A 22,859-nucleotide genomic window follows, 5' to 3' on the forward strand; every position below is an offset into this window, starting at 1 on the left:
AGGGCAGATATTAGCCATTACTTTTTCATCTTGTTTTGAATCTTGAAATATGCAAAAGGTTTAGAGTTCTGTTTCATGTGTTTTTATTCCCAGGTTGTGGTCTCAAATGGTATATTCCAAGGCTAAAATAATTTGTTTTTTTGTATGAATTTGAAAAACTGAGTGTGTCTACACCGGTGTGAATATGTGTGTGTGTGTGTGTGTGTGTGTGTGTGTTTCTGGAAGGCACTTAACATGCATGACATGTATTCCAGAAGGCAGGCGTTGCCACGGCAACTCTTGTAGGTCATAAGCCCCACATCGGATTTGATTGGCTGGCTGCGGAGAATAGCACACTGGAGAGATCAGTGTGCACAAAAGACAGCAAGTAACATTTGAGAAGAAGATCTTTGCATCTCCGACCTTGCAATCCATTTTGTAATGTGTGTTATTATTTTTTTAATCCACAGCTTTACACCATTCCTCCATTTTTTTTTCCTCCACGTAACCTCAACAATGAATCAATGTGAATTCTCAGAGTTTCTGGCGTTTGTATCATTTACAGTGCCAGGGCATGCTGCCCAGGGAATCATTGGGAAAATACCTATTTATAATTTTAAGGAAATCGTTTCCATCTTACTGTCTTCACCCTTCTCTTTGGTTGTTGTGCAGCAGCACAGGCTTTGCATTGAGGCGTGTGATTTATTACCTGGTGGAAACGTAGCCGTTACAATTTTCATTCTACAGTTTTAACACCGTGGCTCTCAGTCTCGATTGCAGCCCTGATGTTGAAAGACGGTCTCGTCGGGGCTTATTCTACCTTCAGTTCTGTTGCTTGTCTCTCTTTTATTCATTAAAATAATTTATTTTGGTGTTGAGCACATTTACATCTCCCCTTATAAGTAGCTGCCTTGTGTCGAATCAGATGTGAGAACTGGAATGGCAGTCTCATGGTACGTCCACCAATCAGTGCGTCCCATTTCGCCACTGCAAGCCATTTTAAAAATGGCAGGAAGAGAAGCGTATCTGGGCCAGTTCTCATTTGCTTTCTTTGACAAAGCCTCTGCACTTTCCTGAGAACATTTACACCCAGCCAGCCGATTAGAGCCGTTATTAAGGATGCTGTCCCTTTTATAGAAGCTGCCGTTCAGGAACTCCCGCGTCAGAAGTCACTTGGAGGACACCGCCAGTCTCTCGACAGATATTACAGCCGAACAAAAAAAATTAATCATGTCACATTTAGGATCGCTCAACCTCTGAATAGCTTCCACCGAGGACTAATGGCCTTGCCCCCGGCTGGTCTGAAATGTGTTAGTTGAACTATATCAATATTTGGCTTAAAGGGCCAAATTAAAAAAAAACAAAGCAAATTACTTCCCAGTCGCAGTTGTAGCACGCCTCAGCGCCGCCCTTCTGGCTGTCTGTGCACTCTGCAGCCGTGTCTTCGCCCTTTCAGCTTCCTCCTGTCGGGAGAAATGAAACGCGGCAGCGAGATGGCTGCAAATAATTTATTGCTCAGAGAGTGCATCTGCAAAGCAGAGGATGGGGCGGTCTGCAGCAGAGCGTGCTGATGAGGTTGCAGCTCCTGTGGGTTGTGTAGGCCTTGCATTAAACGCGCAGGTCAGTGCGTTATTAAACCGGGCAAGCCATTCTTCTTCTCCTTTTTTATTTTTTCATTTTTTTCATCACGGCAGTATAGCTTGCTTCCAGAGCAGAGAGAGAACTCTGTCTGGACGTCAGACGCTGGCAGTCTGATTTCAGGAAACCGAGACCGTGCGAGGAGGCAGCGCGTCTTTGTTTTTGAAACGGATGCCTTAAATCGAACCGCACATCCTGAGCCAGGATGAGATCATGCGTTTATTCGTGTCATTCACCACTGTTCTTGGGATTAGACTACTTGGCATTCTCCATGTCTACTGGATCCAGACCGGTCTGGACCCAGTCCACACTCACCCTTCGTAACGAGAGGGACTTTTCTTATTTATTCCACAAAAGTATGCCGAGTGATACGCTAGTTGGTGTATGTTTTTGCCTCTTTGACATATTGCCAAATAACGAGTGTGTGATATCTAATGGCTGCCAGTTATTTTATTGCAGTACTTATGTCTTTTCTGCCACAAGTAGGCCTAGGGGTCATTTTTGTGTTAAATGCAGCGCTGCACACATCTGTAAACCATGTGTCTCTGTAACACTAAGATCTAATGAGGAATCGGAATGGCGGTCACATACGCTCGCGACTACGCAGAAGCTGTTTTGATGGGTTCTGACTTGTGGGGGATGTCGGGAGGGTTCACTTTGTGGCATTAGAAGAGGATTGACTGGGGAGGGGGGGGGAAGGTATCTGAGCCTCAGGTGAGCTTTCCAGAGCGGCGTGAACGTCGTTATTGGAACACCTCGGCGGCTGTTAACTAGAGCCGGGAGATTTGTTCCTGCTGCAGCATCTTATCCGCGATCCGCGCGACACAAAAACCGCTCCGAGCCATCCATCTTGCACAATTAAATTAGCCGGCTCCAAAGGAGAAGCACGCTCATCCTGTTTCAGAGCTTTATTGGCCTTTTCCTTCTCATTTTCAGAAAGGGGAAGGCTGCCATTTATCTTGAGCTTTATGCAGTAATAACCCATGGGGGGAAATGGACCTTTATTTGTAAATGTAGTACCTAATTGATCTTAGCGCATCACTCTTTCTCTGCATTGTGGCCGGAATCTGGGGTGCACTTATAAAATTGACACTCTGGTTTTTGAACCCATGGAAATTGTTTTGGTTGGATAGGATTCGTGCGCCTAAATTAACGCTTTCCCTTCTCAGAAAATTCTCAAAAATGGGCATTTTAGAAATGAAAGTGGACTTCAGATTGGTGTCTTTCAGTGCTTTTGGCTTCTGGGGGGCCTTCATGACAAAATCTGCTGCTGACCTTGTGTGACTTGTTGCATTCTTAAAATGCTGAATTTTAACGTAAATGATTTTCGGTTATTTCGAGGCAGGCATTTAAAGTTACTGTGTTTAGTTTGAGCTAAAATACGTAACGTCCATCAATCAAGTTTTCCCTTCATTGGAAAATACTGTGGTGCTGCAAAATTTTACGTGTGCATTGTCCTTATCACTTGCCTGTACATTAGGACACAGGGCTGGGATAAATGTATCAAATCACACTGATGCTTTCAGACAGGACTTGATGTATAATTTAGTGAGGTAGTGTGGATCACGACTGTGAGATCCCTTGTCAACTCCACGTATTAGCAATTGAGCCTGAAGAATCTCCTCTGAAGAGAAACCCAGGGGTATTAGAGGGTATGGGTTTTTGGTAGGCCTCACTGATCTCACTGCAATAGATGGCAATAGGGAAAAGGATGCTTTTCAAATGAATCGCTAAAGAGGAGGCTGGTGCAGAATCAGCCTCTACTGTCCATTTTTCTCTGGCAGCAAAAACAACAAATGTTGATTTTTATTGAGAATATGAGAAGTTTGTCATCTGCTGGCCATAACGATGGATGCCTAAGAACCAATCTCTTTTCAGTGACTGCTTGGCATAGCTGGGGAATGCAAATGCAGAAATTGATTGGGGGGAAAAAAGCTGGAAGTAGACTAGGCTATATCTTAATGAATGATTCTCAGGAGCCCTGCCTATAGTCGACCTGTGCCAAAAAAATGAATAGTTCTTAATGATTGTTAATGCCACTGTCTAATTTCCAACAAGAGAGTTGCATACAATTTATTTGTTGATTTATAGTTTGTTTGTTCACTAATGACATGCCAAAAAGCATTTTGGTGTCCAAGGATATATTGGATGCATTGCAAGTGTGTATAGCCGAAGGCTCATTTCTAACTGTCCCAAGGTACACTAAGGAAATAATGAAAGAAAAATAAATTAGTATTGTAGACCTGCATATTAAATTTGCACTCTATTGGGTTGAGTGTACGAGTACTGGAATTATTCTACAACCCTGCTGCTGTTTTAAAAATCCTGCCTTTCGCCAGGATCAACTGAAATGATTCGAGGCTGGCTTTGCCCGTCAGCTCGGAACCCTCAGATGTCTGGCCCGTGCATCGTCCTGTTGCAGTATTCAGCTTGTTTGCTTTGAGGATTCTCATCTTTGGGCCTACTGGCATGGCCTACATTTCACATGTAGTCAGTTTACAGTTTTCTGAGGGCAGCTCGGATTAAGCTCATCCCTCAGGGTTACTGCCACCGGAATAGATTTGCAACTAGCAGCCGTCTGAATGCAAGTCTAAACGAGATTCACACTTGCAGATTGCAGCTGTTGTAGATCTAAGGATTCAAACTCTGAGTTGTCTGGATGCAAGCCAAACCAGGATTCAAACTCAGAGCTGTTTGGATTCATGCCCAATTGGGATTCAGACTCGCAGCTGTTTGGATGTAGGTTCAAGGATTCAAACTTGGAGGTGTCTGGATTCAAGATTACAGCCGAATGGATGCGCGTTTGGCTCCCTAACCACCGCACTGCTCTGCAGTTCTGTTAGAGATTATTTTCCAGCCTGGACGGCTCATCATCTCTCATCCGGATTCACCATCTTCGGCATTATTCCCCGCATTAGCCATTAAAAGGCACAGTCCTTGTGCTGTGTGCTTTGTCATCCTCAGAGCCCCTGAGCTGCATCCTGACAGCTGAAGCATTGCGCTGCTCATTAAGAGCCCGGTAATTGTCCCGCGCTGTGTGTACAAGGCCCAGGGGCAGCCAGCTCGTGTTAATGAGGAGGGAGTCCGACCGTGCCTTTTCCCGCTTGGACCCAAGCCACGCCCATAAACGACTGGCTCCTGGATCGAAAGCAGAACTCAGATCTGTTCCCACTCTTCCGGTCCAGTATCCACCGAGCAGCAGGAGGGTGAAAAGGCTGGTCCCAGCAGGGGGGGGGGGGGGGGGCGTCTTTGACCTCACCGCTCGGGACTTCGAAGAGCAGCCCAGTCGTTTCACCCTTGAGGGTTTCTCCGGTATGTCTGCACATCTCCGCTCATTAAGGCTCAGACGAAACGCCAAGGTGCAACCTCATAACGGGTTGCTTGCTTTTTTATCTTGCTGCCATTTCCTCCTACCAGCCTACGGTGATGGCACCAACAGGAGAACCATTTTGGCTCTTGACACTGTTAAAATGGAGAACCTGTATTTACAAGCATAGTCAGACTACCTTTCATATTCATATGCATGATTTAGGAGTGAATTCACTGCGCATTTTATCTGCACCTTATGTGAATGGGATGGTAAAAAAAATCATCCCCATCCAAATGGAATTAAATTCTAATGGTGCAGTTAGAGTATCAGCTCAGTAAAACTCACCTGCCCATTCACACCTATTTGTTTGGTGCACACTCCCTTTATGATCTGTGCATAAAATGCAATAGTTTAATTTTCCGTATCCACTGTCAGCCTGTGCAGACATATAAATATCACTCTGTGGCAAAGACGAGACTGGCTGGAAAGGTAAATGTATCAATGGGCAATGGCAGTGAAAGTATTCTTCTTTTGGCGGGGACCTTGGATCCTTCTGTGTCTTTACAGATTTTCTTTGTTTGTTGGCCGGGAATCCCTGCTTTGTTCGATACATATAATGCGGCGTAATTCGGTTGAAAATCAATGATGTGGGCTTGGCTTTGCGCTGGCCGGGGTGTCGGCCAACGCACATCAGAGCATCCTGAGGCTGAAGGGTTCATTCAGTCCAGCAGAGATCTCTCTGATGATTTGGGAATATACTACCTTTAAACTATTGCTTTCTTAGCAGTGGTATGATCTCATACAGCTGGCCATTTGTGTCCTTGCGGAAGAGAATGCGGAACGTTCTGAGCAGAGTGGAAGTCGAAATGCTAGTTATTTTACTATCTCAGCCGTAGCCCAAGCATTTTTTATTTATTTATTTTTTTGGCAGGAGCTGCCGGTTTGTCGTTTTTCCAGTCGTTTTGAAGACTGCAACATTTACCGCCACGTTGCCGTCCAGACCGTTTGCCAAGACACTAATTAAAAACTAGTCTCCAGCAACAGCGTACCCAAGGAGCATTTCCAGCAGCGTTCCGGCCTTTGTTCCAGCGTCATTATGGACGCCTGATTAGTTCGTACAAATTTTAAACGCCGAGTCCAGCATTGATTTTTTACTGTTACCACTGAAATGCTTTTCCTCCGTTTTAACGGGCCCTCTGTGAGTCGTCTCCGAATGTTTCCCTCCTCGCTCTTTTCCATGTCAGGAATGCACACGCACAGATATGTTTACACTATTACTGTGAGGATTCATAACTGCCGACCCCGTCAGCTCCGAGGTCTGTAATCATCTGAAATGAGACTTGCCGCTTTAAAAGAGAAAAGAGCGGGCTTGTCAGGAGGAGTGCGGGGCAGAAAGTGGGATGGTGAAAAATTAATGATGCTTGCAAAAAGGAATTCAGAGCGGGGAAGAGAGACGATGTCTGTCCCAGGCATCCGAGTTCTTCTGCAGCGGAATGTTCGCGTTTGTTCGGAGACCTCTGGGATATACCTCGGATAACATCTGGTTGAGTCAGTGCTCCTGATTGGCTGGATGGTTGCATGTCCTTTTTAACCTGTCAATGGTATTGGGTCTAAGGGGCAATGACCAATAGGTATCAGCAATAGGAAGAGATTTGTCGATCTGAAACACGTACTGCATTAGTGTTCTTGTCAGTTCTTTGACTAAGGAAATGGTGTCCAATCAGATTGAAGATCGACTGAATCCTATTTTCCTCCATGGTACCATTAAGCCCTTCAGTTATCAGCAGTTTGAGATCACGGTTGCATCACCCCCAGCTGTGTACTGACCCAGTGAGGAAACCCCGTAGTTTGAACGCGTAGCTCTTTTGCATCACAACGCATGGGTACCCCACGCACTGATGCATCTCCTGCTTTGACCGGCATTCTGACAGGGAAAGATCGGGGCATGCTCAGATGGCTCTGCCCCACGGGGCGGTTCTCCTGAGGGCACAGCTGCCGCCATTGTAGGAAGATTGTGACTAATGACGGTCCCTGTATCTCCTTTGCTTGACCCCTCCAAGGTTAGCCTACATGTATTGACCTCTTCCCACAAGTCCCAATTTCCCACAGCCCAAGAATTGTTGGCCCCTGGGTCCTGCACCTCAATGGAAGAGTGTCATTGCTTTCATGCTGAGTCTCGCCGGCAGTCATGGCACAGAACCGGGGAGGAATGGGGGAGATGGTGCAAACCAGTGATGACGCGGTCAAAGCTGTTTTGTAAACCTTGAAACCACCAATTCGTAGGGACTGATTGCAGCTTGTTTGCTCTCATTGCAGCCATTTTGAGGCGACACCAGTAGCTATTTATGCTGAGGTCTCTCCGCAGGCCTTCATGTTGGGATTCTCCTCTTTAAAATGATTGCAACCCAGCGGTGAGCACAGGGTAGAAGGTCACGCTTTCCACTGATGCACCAGAACGTCTAACGCAGGTCTCGAGTTCATCATCATTTTTGTTTTCGCACCCACACTTGGAACCTATGAAGCATACCGGACCAGGACTGCGGCCTGCAGTTCCTTGCGGCCTGGTCTGTAAAGGTACCGGTGTCGTTTACTGCTGCAGCCGTTAGCCGCTAAGACGTCATTCCCCCCCCGAATTCACGCAGCGTAGCGTGCGGCTGAGGCTTGGCCGTGAAGACTGCAGGAGCCTGCTCGAGTTTGCTGTTCTTGGAAGCTCTCTCCCAGGGCTCCCAGCCCAGGCATTTATGCCATTCTTTCAGGCCCATTTTGAAACGCTCATTAAAGTCGTCGCTATATTTTCTGCAAGGTTGGGTATTATGGGTAGATTTGGTAGCAAAACGTTGCTGAACAAGTGCAAAGGGAGAAAAAAAACCTGAAAATAGTATTTCAGGGAAAGGGAGCAACTCTCATACTCAAACAAAGGGATGAAGGGGAATGCTGCTCTCCAGTTTAGGCTACACTTCAAACTTACATATAAAGGAGCTCTTGCCTTTAGCCTCAGCTCTACATAACCACTAGGGCCTGCTCAGAGCCACCTGCATATTTGAATCATCTTTGTGATGTCATCATCGTCATGACACTGGCCCCTAGGGCAAGGGGGGAGGGGTTAGCTAGAGGAGTGCGTAGTGAAGTCATCACAGTCTAGCTTTCTCCTGACTGAGTTGTCATCACCATAGCATTGGCTGCATGAGGGGGATGGGGGGAGGGGGGGGTGTGTGAGGAGGGGAGTGAGAGAGGTCGCCATGGTAGCTTAGCCATTGTGTGGGGATACTTGGGTCGATGGGGGTGACTGAATGAATGAGCTTAGGCAGCTTAGATTTCTTCTTCTCCTTGGGTTAATAGTGATTGTGGAGCGGGAGTAGGAATAAAACTGAGGGGTCTGTTACCTTCAGCACTATTTTAGCTCTCGCTCTCCACCTCCTCAACATTTTTTCTCAGTGTCAGTCAATTCTGCGGTTCTCTCCTTTTTCTCTTGTCCTTTCTCATCTTTTCGGCAGAGAAATGAAGGCCTCCCCTTTTGCAAAAGCAGTCGTGCGTGCGCGTGTGTGTGTGCGCGCGCGTTTGTGTGTGACTGAGAGAAAGAGACAGAGTACATTTCACGCTCTGCAGCAGAAGCTTGCGTGCTACAGCTGAACGTGCAGAGACTTCTGCACCTGCAAAATAAAGCAAGCCAAACTTCCCCAACAGTGTACAGCCATCTAGTGGCAGGCCAGACAGGTTAGGCTATAACCCCACCGACAGCATTATCTGTCTCCTCCGTGCAAACACTGAGCTTTCACCCCCAAATATTGAAAAATAAAAATTGAAAATAGATATTGGAACGTTTGCACCCGTCGGGTCGCGTAGCGTGCAGTGGCCCAGTGGCCCGGTGAAGTGACAGCATGTTAATATCTCCCAGTGCTCTGCTGTTTACAGCACCGGTCAACTTGCTGTTTTACTTTCAGAATTTAACACATGGCTTTAGTGTGATTTCAGGTATTTGGCCACTGCAGGTCTAAGTCACATGCATTTTTCACAGCACACCGCACACATGTATGCACGCACGCACACAAATTCTCGCTCGCTCACTCACTCACTCATACATGTGTGTTCACTTCTGTATCCTCGCTCTGAAGTTTGTATCAGACTTGGTCCTTGATGTAGTTCTTTGCAAAGGCTGTATGGGCTGATAACATTTAAATTAAGACTTTCTTAGCCTGCCCCCTACTGTTGCTGAGGGAACATTGTAAACCTGTGTCTCAGTTTTTATCACTTCTGATGAGGAAAAAGTGGCTGAAATAAACTTGACAACAAATAAAAATGCATATTAAGTCCACTGAATTTTGATTAAGTCCTCATGCAAGTTTTAAAGCTCGAAAATACGGATTAGCCCAATTAAATTGACCATTCTTGATTCACTTTTGTTAAAATACTTTGGTTCACACTGCCCCCAGTGGCGTTGCAGAGTACTACTTTTATATTGTTTCCAAAACTTAATTGTGAATTACTAATAATTTGCATTAAGCATTTTTATAGCCTCACATAATTTTCTGTTTGATTGCATCTACAGGGGAAGGTTATAAGTCACCATGGAGTACTTGATTGGTTCAAATATCATTTCAATGCTATTTATAATATATTTTTCATTACAAAATTTAATCACAGACCTAATCACTCATCATTCCTGCCATAGATACTCCCTATTGGCCCAAATTAATCATCAGTTATATAACAAGAGAACAGGTGTTCTCGTTATTTAAGGGCAAATATTAAAAATACACCTAGATGGTAGCTATAGGTTTCTGTTAGGCATCAAATTTGTCTTTTTTCTCGAAAGTTTATTTGTTAAAAAATGTTAAAACAATTATTATTTGTATAATATTGTTATTTTTTTTGTTTAAAAAAATAAAAAAATGAATGTTTGTTCTGAAATGATTTTGTGAGATGAAACAATTTCTAAATGTCAGTTTCTACCAATCCTACGATTTTTAAAATGCTTTTAGAGTTGTGAAATTTTTTTTGTTTTTTAAATATGAAAGATATGACATTTAAAAAAATCTCATACTTTATTAAATATCCACCTTTGCGTGGGTCCGTGTGCCCTTCTTGCCTAATTTTCCTCGTTGCAGTTCATGAAATGGCCAGTTGGTGTCTCTGTACGCTTTCTGCAAGATCTCACCATGCGCTTTCTCCTGTCAGTCTAATGAAAACACACACATTCATCAATATGTTCACTTATCCGTCTTTAGTGTTGATTCTACGGAAATTCTAAAAAATAAAGCAAACATTTAAAATGTATTTCTTTAAATAAATTTAAAAAAACAACTTTTGAATTGTCGCTGCATGTAGTTTTATAAATGTCAGCCTCACAAGTGAAACTGAGTTGAGTGGGCTCTGTGTTGGGGCACCTGCTCCGGCGCAGTGAGCGCTGAAAGTAAAGTGTGCGTTTCGCCGTCGTTTTCAGGCTGCGGGGTATGACCACGCCGAGACCGCGCTAGAGCACCAGAAGAGAAGCCCTTCCTGTAACCCGCCCGCGTTCGCCAGAGACAGGCCAGGCTCGTCGGAGAGCTTCGGAGAGAGAGAGAGAGACCTCGCTGCACGCTGCCACAGTCCCGCGGTGGGGAGGCTGCTGACATCGCCTCGCCATGATTACCTCAGAGCTGCCAGTTTTGCAGTGAGTACCAGTCCTGCCCGTACGCGTCGTCTGCCGGCGAGCGAGTGCAAGTTCTGTGGTCCGGGTTGGGCGAGAGTGGTCCTCGGTCTCTTAAAAGTTTGCTGTTCCTTTCCCAACTCTGTATGCGTGTGGCTGCACACCGATGCTAGCCTTCTGCAGTGATACACGCGCAGTATGCACACACACACATGATTTTGAGATCATGGTGTGGAGTTGGTTGGATACAACCTCTGTTCCCCTTCCTTTTTCTACTTTGCGTGTGTGTGTGTGTGTGTGTGTTCGTGGGTGTGTGTGGAGTTCCATGTGCATGTGTGTATCTAGACCCTCAACCCAGCCAACACAAAACATCATCACAATGTTGCTGCAATGTTGTGGCGATATTATAGCACTGACAGAACTTTCTAGTTACATTGTGAGGACACGTTGTGTTGGCTGGGAGTGTTCTGGCCGCGGGGCCTGTGTCTGGACTGTGTCTGATTCCGCTTGTCTCCCACAGGGACCCCAGTAATGAGTCGGGCCAGGCGGAGACGGTCAGCCTCAGCGTGAGCGTCAGCGAGCTGGACGACAGCGGAGAGCTCAAGGGCAAGAAGAAGAGGGGGAGGCCCGGGAGACCGCCGGTATGACCCCCCCCCCCCCCCCCCCCCCCCCCCGCTATGACCCCGCTACACCGCTGGGGTGGGGCGTGTCCCCGGATTTCATCCACTGTCTTCCAGGGAGGTCAAACCCTGATTGGGCTGTGCTGGGGGCTGGTGGAGTTGTACCCAGCATGCATCACGCAGGCCTGGAGGGGCGCGGGGTATTTATGGGGTCCGAGTGGTCAGCAACTAAAGCCGCCCATAAGACCTTAATTATCCACCATTTTGAAGACATTAGTGTGTAGGAAGTGGGCCTCATTCATCGGGTTACAGAGCGCATATGCCTTTGCATGCAGCCCTGGTTAAACGGCTGTAAAAGCATGGGGCCCAACAGGAAACGGTGTCTGCTTTGCGCTCAGAAGTCGCTGGTCTGCTCTTGTCCCCCCCACTGACATGGCGGTGGGGGAGATTCTTTATCAGCAGCTTCCTGCTGGCAGCGAAATTCATTCCAAACCAGAGCCGACCGGAACTGCAGGAAATGGAAGGCCGTTGTGGTGGTTGAAGAGTGTGTGTGTGTGTGTGTGTGTGTTTGTGTGTTTGGACACGTAAGGTTTGTGTGTTTGGACACGCAAGGTTCATAAACGTGTGCTATTAACTCTGTCACCCCGCCACCCCCCCCCCATCCCTAGACGGCGAATAAGAAGCCTAGGAAGGCCCCCCAGGAGAAGTCCCAGATGGGGCCCCCGCGGGGGCGCAAGGCCAACGGCCTGCCCCAGCAGAACGGCGAGGGCGACCCCGTCACCCTGTTCGAGGTGGTCAAGCTCGGAAAGAGTGCCATGCAGGTGCCCATTTTAGCGCCCGCTGCCGTCGCCGTCACACTGCCGTGCCAGGCTCCGCCCCTTCCTCCACACAGTCGCCAGACTGGTCCCGTGCATATTAAATACTGCGCCTCAACATCACAGCAAATCACAGGAACATGCTGCTGAATTAAAGCACTACTGCAGTATGAACACTGAAAATAATAAGAAACAGTTTAAGAGCAAGAGGTTAACTCTGCTGTAAAGCATTTAGTGTAGATGCACACATCAGAATTTTTAAATTGTGATTTTCTACAAAGCACGCAAATAAGTTTGGTTTGTTATATTTCATAGCAGTCTAATGTTGTACGCACTATACATTGATACATTTTGTTATGTCTGCAGTACATCTTTCATAGGTTTGGTGAGCAAGGATACATGTTAGTTACAGTGCTACAGTCTGTCATATCTGAAGTACAACATTTATACGTCTCCTCTCTCTGCAGTCTGTCGTCGATGACTGGATTGAGTCCTACAAGCAGGACAGAGATATAGCACTTCTCGACCTAATCAACTTCTTCATTCAGTGCTCTGGGTGCAAAGGTAATTCTTTTTTAAATTACCAACTGTATATATATTTTTTTAAGTTATGGAGGGTTCTGCAGGAAGAGAAGTAAAATCGATTGGGGTTTCTGGAAGTAGAATTTATTGCTTTATCCTGCCTTACTTGAATCATACACTAAAATACTGACGTGTGTCATTTCGCTTGCAGGCACTGTAAGAATCGAGATGTTTCGCAACATGCAGAATGCCGAGATTATCCGGAAAATGACCGAGGAGTTTGACGAGGTAATTTCTTGGTTATGATGTGGCACGATCTGGTTGGCCGGTGTGTGATGGCAGTAATCTGTCCACTTCCAAGTTAAATCTTTTGCTATTTTTTCACAGAGACTGACTTGTCATGCAGTTTGCCGTCAGTGCGATGTTCTTTCAATCTTAGGATGAAAAGAATGCATGGTTTGAAAGTAATAGATTTATAGCAGCTGTCATTTCATAATTCACTAAATGTGACCTCGGCTGCTATTTCGTTAAATGCATCGATTATATACTGCGCAATACAGTTGTCCAAGGGTATTGCTAATAGGGCGGTCAAGAGCCTCGTTTTGCCTTGTTAAAGCTTTCGCATAGAAAATAATTGATTGATACTCTTTAATTGAGAATTCATCATATCCGCTGATGTGTTTTATGGATTGGGTGAGCTCTCTTGTGAACATTTGACTCCTGAATGGAGAGAGGCCGTCTCTGGTAATTAATCTTGAGAGTAATCGATAATTCAGTAGTGAAGCGTTTGACGCAAATAGCCTTTCGAGTGCAGCCGGGGGCGAGGATTTCCTCAGTCTCATTTAACGTTGAAGCTTTATTTGAGAATGTGCCACGTTATCATAAGCAAGGCTGGGTATTTGTCACGTTTTGGTTGGTAGCTCAGCCTTAAAGTAACCTACAGTATTATTTGTATAGGCATACACATTTTAACAATATTGCAAAGTTCAATATTCAATATTTAAACTTCGAGCACGTGTTACCGTTGCTGCAGTTGTGTAAGTCGTTTCCCCACTCCTGCACATGACATCTGTTAATTAATATTCCGTGACAAACACTCAGCCTTAATCATCAGTAGAGGGTGCGATTCTGGCACCCGTCGCTATGTGGATCCAATATCATGGTTTCCAAGTTGTTTGCTGTCATGTCATCACAGTTGAGCCATTTCATATCTGAAACGGTGGTTTATCGCACTAAATGTTTTCCCACCTGACCCATCTCGGTGAATGATTCATTTGGTGAATGATTCATTTGGTGAATGATTCATTTGGTGAATGATTCATTCGGTGAATGATTCATTTGGTGAATGATTCACTCGGTGAATGATTCATTCTGTGTTTTAATTGTGAATCCAGGACAGCGGCGACTACCCGCTCACCATGCCCGGGCCGCAGTGGAAGAAGTTCCGCTACAACTTCTGCGAGTTCATCGGCGTCCTGATCCGGCAGTGCCAGTACAGCATCATCTACGACGAGTACATGATGGACACGGTCATCTCGCTGCTCACCGGGCTCTCCGACTCCCAGGTCCGAGCCTTCCGGCACACCAGCACCCTGGCAGGTAGGAGACCGAGAATGCGACCGCAGAACCGCGCCTCGACCATGTGCCCGGTCCTGCTGTTCTGTGTGTGGTTCTGATTGGTTGGGCACAGTGCACGGTCACCTTAGAGCAGAGGTTCCCTATTGGTCTGAGCCCATGACCCGTCTAATGTGCATTTTCTGTGAATCACCCCCAGTTTACAGCCTGATGTGAAGCCACTTTCATATTGACAGTAATAGCAGTCAAATGAAATGCCTTAATTTTATTTTTTTGTACATGTTCTGCCCAAATTACAGTGTCATGTACTTGCAGTTGTTTTGGCGTGTGTTGGAAAATTTGTAATTGTAATTTTGGTCACGTCCATAACTTCAGGTACATTTTAAGCAGTCATGGCCCACTTAATTGAATTTCCTCATGAAGTAGGTTGTTGATTTTTAAGACAGAGCTCCGGAACCACTGTTCTGAATAACTCAAGTGTGGGTTTTTGACATCCTTTGTACTGTCTGTGTAGTGTTTATTTATTAATTTTTTTATTCTAAACCCTGCAGTCCCCAAAAAAGGACCTGCTTTCACTCTTTGACCTTTAGGTCTTATGAACTGCGACTTTGGTATCACTTGGATAACGGGCTGCATGTTGATGTTGTACGTGTCGCACACTCAAAAAGGCCGCTCCACGTTTTTTGTCTCCCTCGCGTGCGCAGCCATGAAGCTGATGACGGCCCTGGTGAACGTGGCCCTGAACCTGAGCATCAACCAGGACAACACGCAGAGGCAGTACGAGGCCGAGCGCAACAAGATCGTGGGCAAGAGGGCCAACGAGAAGCTGGAGCTGCTGCTGCAGAAGAGGAAGGAGGTGAGCAGAGGCAGAACGATCGGGTTCTCCAGTCTGATAAACTCGTGACTCTTCTGATCGGGTTCCCCAGTCTGATGAACATGTAACTCTTCCGATCGGTTCCCCCAGTCAGTCTGATAAACGTGTGACTCTTCCGATCGGTTCCCTCAGTCTGATAAACGTGACTCTTCCGATCGGTTCCCTCAGTCTGATGAACATGTAACTCTTCCGATCGGTTCCCCCAGTCAGTCTGATAAACTCGTGACTCTTCCGATCGGTTCCCTCAGTCTGATAAACATGTGACTCTTCCGATCGGTTCCCTCAGTCTGATAAACATGTGACTCTTCCGATCGGTTCCCTCAGTCTGATAAACATGTGACTCTTCCGATCGGTTCCCTCAGTCTGATAAACATGTGACTCTTCCGATCGGTTCCCTCAGTCTGATAAACATGTGACTCTTCCGATCGGTTCCCTCAGTCTGATAAACATGTGACTCTTCCGATCGGTTCCCTCAGTCTGATAAACATGCGTCTCTTCTGATTGGTTCCCCCAGTCTGATAAACATGCGATTTGTGATTTTGGTGCTGATAGTGTTAGTAGTTTTATGTTTATTGTGTTTTTTGTGGACTATGTGCATGCAGTGGTGGCTTGAGTTTACTTAACGCTGCTGTTGTTCCTCTTCACAGCTTCAGGAAAACCAGGATGAGATCGAAAACATGATGAACTCCATCTTCAAGGGCATTTTCGTCCACCGGTACAGGTACGCAGAGGCGCCCCCCAACGACGGGTTTCGCGTTCCAGCACACTCAGGTCCCCGGCTCAAATCTGTCTCTCTCTCCCTCTCTCTCTCTCTCTCTCTCTCCCCGTCTTTGCCAGGGACGCGATCGCGGAAATCCGAGCCATCTGCATAGAGGAGATCGGCATGTGGATGAAGATGTACAGCGACGCCTTCCTGAACGACAGCTACCTGAAGTACGTCGGGTGGACCCTGCACGACCGGGTGAGTTTTCCACGGCTCCTCCCCGTAGAGCTTGCTGCTTCGCGCATGGTTCGCACTTAGTGGTGCCGTCTGCTGGGAGGCCCCCATAAGGCCATGAGAGCTTATAAACTGACTTAATGAACTGACATTACTTCATAAGCTTTGGCATGACTTGATGAACTATTGGCTATCGCCCTACCTCAGTTCCTTTAGTGAAATATTGAAGTGTAAATGGGTCAATAAGGGTATGGGTAATGAGAAAAACCAAGCATTTTACAACACAAGCAAAATAACCAAGAGCCAAGATGTGGCAAACAAGCAACAAGGGGGAGCACTGGAGTTGGAAAGTAGGCTGTCCTCTCTGCCCCACAAATTCATTAATCTAGTTGGGGCAGTGTTTTGTATCTGATGGGATTACTGTTTCGAACTCCAGAATCTGGTGGGATCACAGTTTCAGGTTGAGTGGAATGGTGATTGGGTTTAGTTAATGGTCGTTGTTCCTCCACAGCAAGGTGAAGTGCGATTGAAGTGCTTGAAAGCCCTCCAGAACCTCTACACGAACAGAGAGCTCTTCCCAAAGCTGGAGCTCTTCACCAACAGGTTCAAGGTACGAAACGCGGACCACATAGAGTTAGCGATGCTCACGTGAGACCTGAAAAGTTTTCTTCGTCTCCTTTTGTTTTACACATAACACTTATTGGGCAGTACTCATTGAATCCTACCTGAAAATAGAGGCTCTGATTGGGTAGCTCCTTAATAACTAACTTTGACATTTGTAGTGATGTTATTGAATTGGGTAAATTAGATAAACTGAGGATGTAACACGATGTGTGAACATTTGAAACTTTTGGCCTTAACTAAAAACATTGAGTGCAGACCTCAATGTAGTTACTGAAATATTATTTTTTGTATTAGTGAGGTCGGTTAGCATTGCTGTTTTGCTAAAAGTCTTGACGTGTTCTTTCATTAAGGATCGTATTGTGTCGATGACCCTGGACAAAGAGTATGATGTAGCAGTGGAGGCCATAAGACTGGTGACACTAATCCTGCAGTGAGTATCATCCACACTTTCATGCCCAAGATGTGCTTCTCTGGCGTTTCCCTAGAGAATAAGGCAGTAATGATTTCAGTCCCATTGTGTTAATACTGCATCTGTTTGTGTATGTCACAGTTGTGTTAGTACGGTTTCTGTTTATTTCTGTTATGTACTATTTTTGTATATTCACTGTGAAACAACCTTGGGTTTGAGAGGCTCTGTACCAAAAGTGATTATTATTATTATTATTATTATTATTCAATCTCTCTCAGAGTTGGCATTGTGGTAAACCTGCCTGTGTTCCCTTGCTTCTGCTAATCCTTCTGCCTGTGACTGCTCCCCGTGTCACGTCCTGTTAAGTCTTTGCCCTGATCCGATTGGTCGGCTGTTTCAGGGGGAGCGAGGACGCCCTGTCCAACGAGGACTGCGAGAACGTCTACCACCTGGTGTACTCCGCCCACCGGCCCGTCGCCGTGGCCGCGGGAGAGTTCCTCCACCGGAAGTGAGTTCCCTCCCTCGCGGCTCCGCCCCTCCGGCCTGCCATTGGTCCATGCGGTCCCAGTCAGCTCTCCCTTTCATCCCTCAGTCTTTCCGCACCCCGCCGCTCCTGTTGTGCCCCCCCCCCCCCCGCCACGAACTGCTGAGACGACCTTTTTTTAAGGCCTCATTATTTTTTAGGTGCCTCCCCGCTTGCGAAATGGCCTCAGATCACAAAATTGAGTGCAAACAAAGCAGATTAGAGGGGCTTTAATGTCTCCATAAATATTTGTGCACATTTAACTTGCCCTGGGGTTTGTTTTGATGTAGCAAGAATGTAAATTGGTTTTTCGGAGGTTCCGGTGTTTGTCGTGCCGAGTGCAAATTATGATTTGAGTTCACGGCCGTAAGGATTTTCGTACCTTCGGAGTAATTGATTTTGGCTGTTTGTTTTTAAATGAATAATTTTATGTTTGTTTTTAAGTAGTTCTGCCGTACGAAACTTCCTTTCATCTTCCAAATGCTTCAGAACATTTTCTGGTTGTATAATGAATGTATAAAGGAGGTGAATTGTGCATTATCACTAATGTCCAGATGGCGGCAGCACCGTGCCACTTTATTTTTTCTTTAATTTTTTTCTTTGCTCTTAATAAGGATAAACGTGGCATTTTACAGGGTCATTCTGTGATACTGGTAAACTTATATTAAAATGTCTCTTGAAGCTTTAAAAGAGCTCCGTTAGCAAGCAGCGGTTGGTCAAATACAAATATGTTTTTGTTTTGAAAGTTTTAATGTAGAGAGGAATGTGTTGATTAATAAGCTTATATTTGATGCCAAGGGATGTTCGCGTATAGATAGAGAACGGTTGTGGTTGTAAATTCTGTTTTTGGTTGCAACGACTGCTCAGGCTATGATTGTCAGCCCTGTTTTTTTTTTGGTCAGCTTACGGTTCTCTGCACAGTTTTAGGTTTTGAGTGGGTGGTCAGGTTGCGGTTCGCTGAAGTTACGGTCATGCTCTCTCCCCAGGCTGTTCAGCAGGCATGACCCCCAGGCGGAGGAGGCCCTGGCCAAACGCAGGGGCAGAAACAGCCCCAACGGAAACCTGATCAGAATGCTGGTGCTCTTCTTCCTGGAGAGCGAGGTGAGTCACACATTTACACTTAGAACACAGGGACAGTAATAACTTACTGCAGTGCATCTTTATCATACATCTGCATTAGGATTACAGAGGACCTGGACTTAACCCCTTCATGCAGATGCCAATTTAGTCGTGTTCTATTTAAGGCTTTATAATTCTAGATGTGAGCATCACGGAGTCTTTAGAAAAGCTAGGACACAGAGTTCGTTGTTTCCACTCATAGTTTGTTGCAGGAGCGCTGGATGTCTTGATATGAGCAATTGCAGGACACTGTCATCCTGGCCACTAGGCAGCTTGCACGAAGGGGTTAATATAATGTGCTACACTGCGTGTTTAATATACGTCTACGTGAGGATGAAGGGGGAACCTGCCTTAATATAATGTGCTAGGCTCTGTTTAATGTGCATATACATTAGGGTAAAATGTGATATGTACCACACTATTAATGTTTTTCAACATTAGACTTCAGTACAGCAGAGGCTATATAAAGAACAGGATTAGTACAGAACAGAAGGTTACAAGTTCAAGGCCTCAAAGTCTATAACCCGAGATTGGTTTGTAATTAATAGAGCTATATAAATGTGTGATGTGTGTCTCTGTGTGTGTGTCTGTGTGACAGCTGCACGAGCACGCGGCCTACCTGGTGGACAGCCTGTGGGAGAGCTCCCAGGAGCTGCTGAAGGACTGGGAGTGCATGACGGAGCTTCTGCTGGAGGAGCCCGTGCAGGGAGAGGAAGGTACTGCACTGTTTCAGACCCCACCCACCGTCTACCTACCTCAGACTGCGTGTAATCAATCAGAACTCCGCTCGCCGGGTCTGATTGGGATTTGGGAACGTACCCCTTTCTCCCTCTCGTTGATTGACTCTTCATTACTGTGAAAAGAGGGCTTTTGCTGGCATCTTCAAATCTGTGTCACTTTGGTTGACTTACTGCGCAGTTCGTCTGGGAAAATAACATTAGGCATTTCAAACCGTAGAGATACATGTGCTGCTTTATTCATTTTGTCCTATTCCACTCTCCCCAGAGGCCAACACAACGCACATTATTCGTTTGTGTAGCTTATAGCCATTGCAAATCATGAGGAGAAAAATAATGGATAAAATGTCTCTCTCTCTCATTCTTTTCCCTCCCTCGCTCTCCCCGCAGTGCTGTCGGACAGGCAGGAGAGCGCGCTGATCGAGCTGACCGTCTGCACCATTCGGCAGGCGGCCGAGGCGCACCCGCCCGTGGGGCGCGGGACGGGGAAGAGGGTGAGGGGTCGTCGTCCGTCCGTCTGGCCAGCCCGGGCTAGCCAGGCTAACGCTAATCCAGACGAGTGGCTCCCAGGGCTAACGGGGACACATCCTCATTCTGAGAGGCTCTTTGTGAAATTGCGCCCACTGCCTGCATGTCCAGGGGCACTCGTTATATTTTAGAGCGCTTTTCAGGAGGATAAAATCGTCCATATGCTGAGCTGCATTGTAGAGCCGTTGTTGAATCTCCTTCATGTCTTCAGGTGCTGACGGCGAAGGAGAGGAAGATGCAGATCGACGATAAAAACAAACTGACAGAGCACTTCATCATGGCCCTGCCCATGCTGCTGTCGAAGGTACGAGCCGCAGTCAGACTCCAGGGTGCGGTCTTCGCTACCACACACACACACACACAGACAGACACACACACACTCACACACTCTCGCACACGCACACACACTCTCTGTTGTGCAGCTGTGTATATGCCTGCCTCCTCCGTGCTGACCCTGGCTGTCTCTGTGCGGTTGCAGTACCAGGCGGACTCTGAGAAGGTGGCTAACCTGCTGCAGATCCCCCAGTTCTTCGACCTGGACGTGTACAGCGCTGGCAGGATGGAGAAGGTGAGGGTGCGGCTCTGAGGCCTGTGGCGCTAATGCGCCGCTGTACCTGACTGGACTCTGGCTGTGTCCTAACGTTTGAGAGGAAGCCCTGAGTGGAGCTCAGTCTGTATACGACTCAGACCGCGACCTCAGGAGTCTCGGCTTGATTCGGCCATCTTTTGCGCAGTGAAGTAAAGGTGGCTCCCCTGGGAGGGATGTCTTCAGTATGTGTATTGGAGACGTCCCTTAGTTCCTTCCACCAAAGTGAATGGGGTCACTTCCATTTCAATTCAGTTCATTCATGAACTGAAATTCAGTGCATTCATTTATAAAGTTAGACGCGTATTTATCAACAAATGCTTAATAGAGATTTTTGATTGTGAACTGAATTTCAATCCATTTCCGGAACTGACTGGATGTAAATGGAACCGACCCAATTCCACCAAGCGCAGTTGTTAGACCCGTGAGCCCTACGAGTGGGAGTGGCCTTGCCCCCCTCGGGCCGGCCCGTCCCCAGAGTGGGCACACCATGTGACCAGGTGTATGAACCCCTTCCCAAACCCGCAGCACTTGGACGCCCTGCTGAAGCAGATCAAGTTTGTGGTGGAGAAGCACACGGAGACGGAGGTGCTGGAGGCCTGCAGCCGCACCTACAGCACCCTGTGCAGCGAGGAGTACACCATCATGAACCGCGTGGACATCGCCCGCAGCCAGCTGGTGGACGAGATGGTCGACCGCTTCTGCCACTCCGTGGAGGACCTGCTGCAGGAGGTAGGCCCCGTTGCACGCGCACGCGATTTTAAACAGTGAACTCGGTGGTTCTCACCATTCGCAATCTCAAAGCACTTCACAGAGAAAGGGGAGGCTCATCTCGGCCACCAGACATGTGTAGCACCCATCTGGGTGACACACAGCAGCCATTTTGAATCTGAATGCTCAGCGAATACCAACTGGTATGGAGGCAGAGAGCAAGTGAGAATTGTTTTAGCCACAGCAATTGTTTTAAAAGCATCTCACAAAGCTCCTCTCCCCCAGCTCCAAATGAGCAAACTTGACACGTCGCATAAAAAAAATTAATAAATGTTCACCGTGATTTTTGCATTCATTCCGGTAAGCATTTTACACGGAATTACACATCATGCCTCCAAAAAGCCATTCCCGCATATGCGTTGAATGGTTATCGCTGGTGTGTGAATGTGACGGGTGGATTTGTGAACGGGGGAGCGGCAGCAAGCCGCAGAACCTCGGTTGTGAATGAACAACCGTTCCGAGCGTGCGGTCATCAGTGAGGCAGGGGTACAACCTGTTCACATGAAAGGGCAGAATTAGCTCCTCGGCGAATCTCTCTCTTCTGTTTTTACACCACGGAGTAACACTCACGAATAGCAAAGCCCCGCCATGACTCGCGGTGGCCCAGAATAAACACTTTGCGTAAGACCTTCCGCAATCGCTTGTTTCCCCTTGGATTCGTGTGTGTTTGTTCAGCCTCAATATGAATACGCGCAATGCTTTTTCAAATTTATGAGCAGGAAATGAACAGAATTTCTTTTGATGTATAGTATTCCACTGCCAAATTTAAGTGCTAGAAGTCTAATGCTGTGTGTCTGTCCTGTATGGATTTTCACTTAATCTTCACTTCTGACAGTCCTCTAACTGTTAGTTTGGTGAACATGTAAATGCTGTGTTATTGAAGCAGGAAACACGGTGTCCAGATAACCAGTACCAGATCATCCCATAGTGGGCTGTTTAAGATCTTTCTTGCTTTCAGAATAAAAAATGAAATTTTAAACGTGGTTAATGTCCTTCTGCAGGGCGAGGAGGCGGACGATGACGACATTTACAACGTGCTCTCCACCCTCAAGAGGCTCACCGCGTTCCACAAGTACGTCCCAGAAGCCTTTTTTTGGTTTCTCTTGCCATTTCTGTGTCTCCCTTACAATACATTTATTTTGTTTAGTTTTTTGAAACTTTGAGCATTGTAACATCTACTGTGATTGGACAGGGGTTGGTTTCTTACAGTTTGTGTTTTAGGGCTGCTTTGACGTTGATGAGATGATAAAATTAGAACAGCTCTTTTTCTGGACCTCCGAAAGAGACACCTATGCACAGTGCCAGGAAGCAAAAATGCACCAAAATAAGATTCTGGACAGGAAATGTGCAGCAAACCAATACAGAACTAAAAGTGGATGTAATAAAGTAAATGGATAACATGTCAGTTCATCCGCAATTGAATTACCAAAAAGCGAGTGTTCTTTTTGATTATTTTTCCGTTCAGAATTCTTCCTGAGCTTGACACAAGGCTGGGGGAAGGCATAGGGTTTCATTGCAGGGAGCGACTCCAATCTGTGCCCTACCAGTCACGTTGCGTTGTATCCAATTACTTGGATTCGGTCAAATGAAATAACTCCCTTAAAATTCATTAACTTCTTATTTCTGTCCTGTTAAACCTTGCCCCAGAGAGCAGTAGGGTCTGCTG

General features: G+C 46.5%; 1 protein-coding gene across 2 annotated transcripts in view; it reads left to right on the plus strand.

Moving 5' to 3' along the window:
- LOC118230889 (cohesin subunit SA-1) overlaps positions 1-22,859 on the plus strand; it is a 51,595-nt gene that overhangs the window by 21,089 nt on the left and 7,647 nt on the right. For both annotated transcript variants that reach the window (XM_035424312.1, XM_035424313.1), the window contains exons 2-20: positions 10,368-10,577; positions 11,074-11,194; positions 11,842-11,994; positions 12,456-12,552; positions 12,722-12,798; positions 13,905-14,109; positions 14,790-14,941; positions 15,607-15,680; positions 15,797-15,920; positions 16,408-16,506; positions 16,871-16,950; positions 17,330-17,437; positions 18,439-18,553; positions 19,170-19,287; positions 19,699-19,802; positions 20,048-20,140; positions 20,315-20,404; positions 20,951-21,154; positions 22,195-22,265. In XM_035424312.1, the coding sequence (XP_035280203.1) occupies positions 10,549-10,577; positions 11,074-11,194; positions 11,842-11,994; positions 12,456-12,552; positions 12,722-12,798; positions 13,905-14,109; positions 14,790-14,941; positions 15,607-15,680; positions 15,797-15,920; positions 16,408-16,506; positions 16,871-16,950; positions 17,330-17,437; positions 18,439-18,553; positions 19,170-19,287; positions 19,699-19,802; positions 20,048-20,140; positions 20,315-20,404; positions 20,951-21,154; positions 22,195-22,265 (2,114 nt within the window). In that variant the 5' untranslated portion in view covers positions 10,368-10,548. The remainder of the gene's footprint in view (positions 1-10,367; positions 10,578-11,073; positions 11,195-11,841; positions 11,995-12,455; positions 12,553-12,721; positions 12,799-13,904; positions 14,110-14,789; positions 14,942-15,606; positions 15,681-15,796; positions 15,921-16,407; positions 16,507-16,870; positions 16,951-17,329; positions 17,438-18,438; positions 18,554-19,169; positions 19,288-19,698; positions 19,803-20,047; positions 20,141-20,314; positions 20,405-20,950; positions 21,155-22,194; positions 22,266-22,859) is intronic.

This window comes from Anguilla anguilla, chromosome 6 (assembly GCF_013347855.1).
Source record: "Anguilla anguilla isolate fAngAng1 chromosome 6, fAngAng1.pri, whole genome shotgun sequence".
Classification (NCBI taxonomy): Eukaryota; Metazoa; Chordata; class Actinopteri; order Anguilliformes; family Anguillidae; genus Anguilla; species Anguilla anguilla.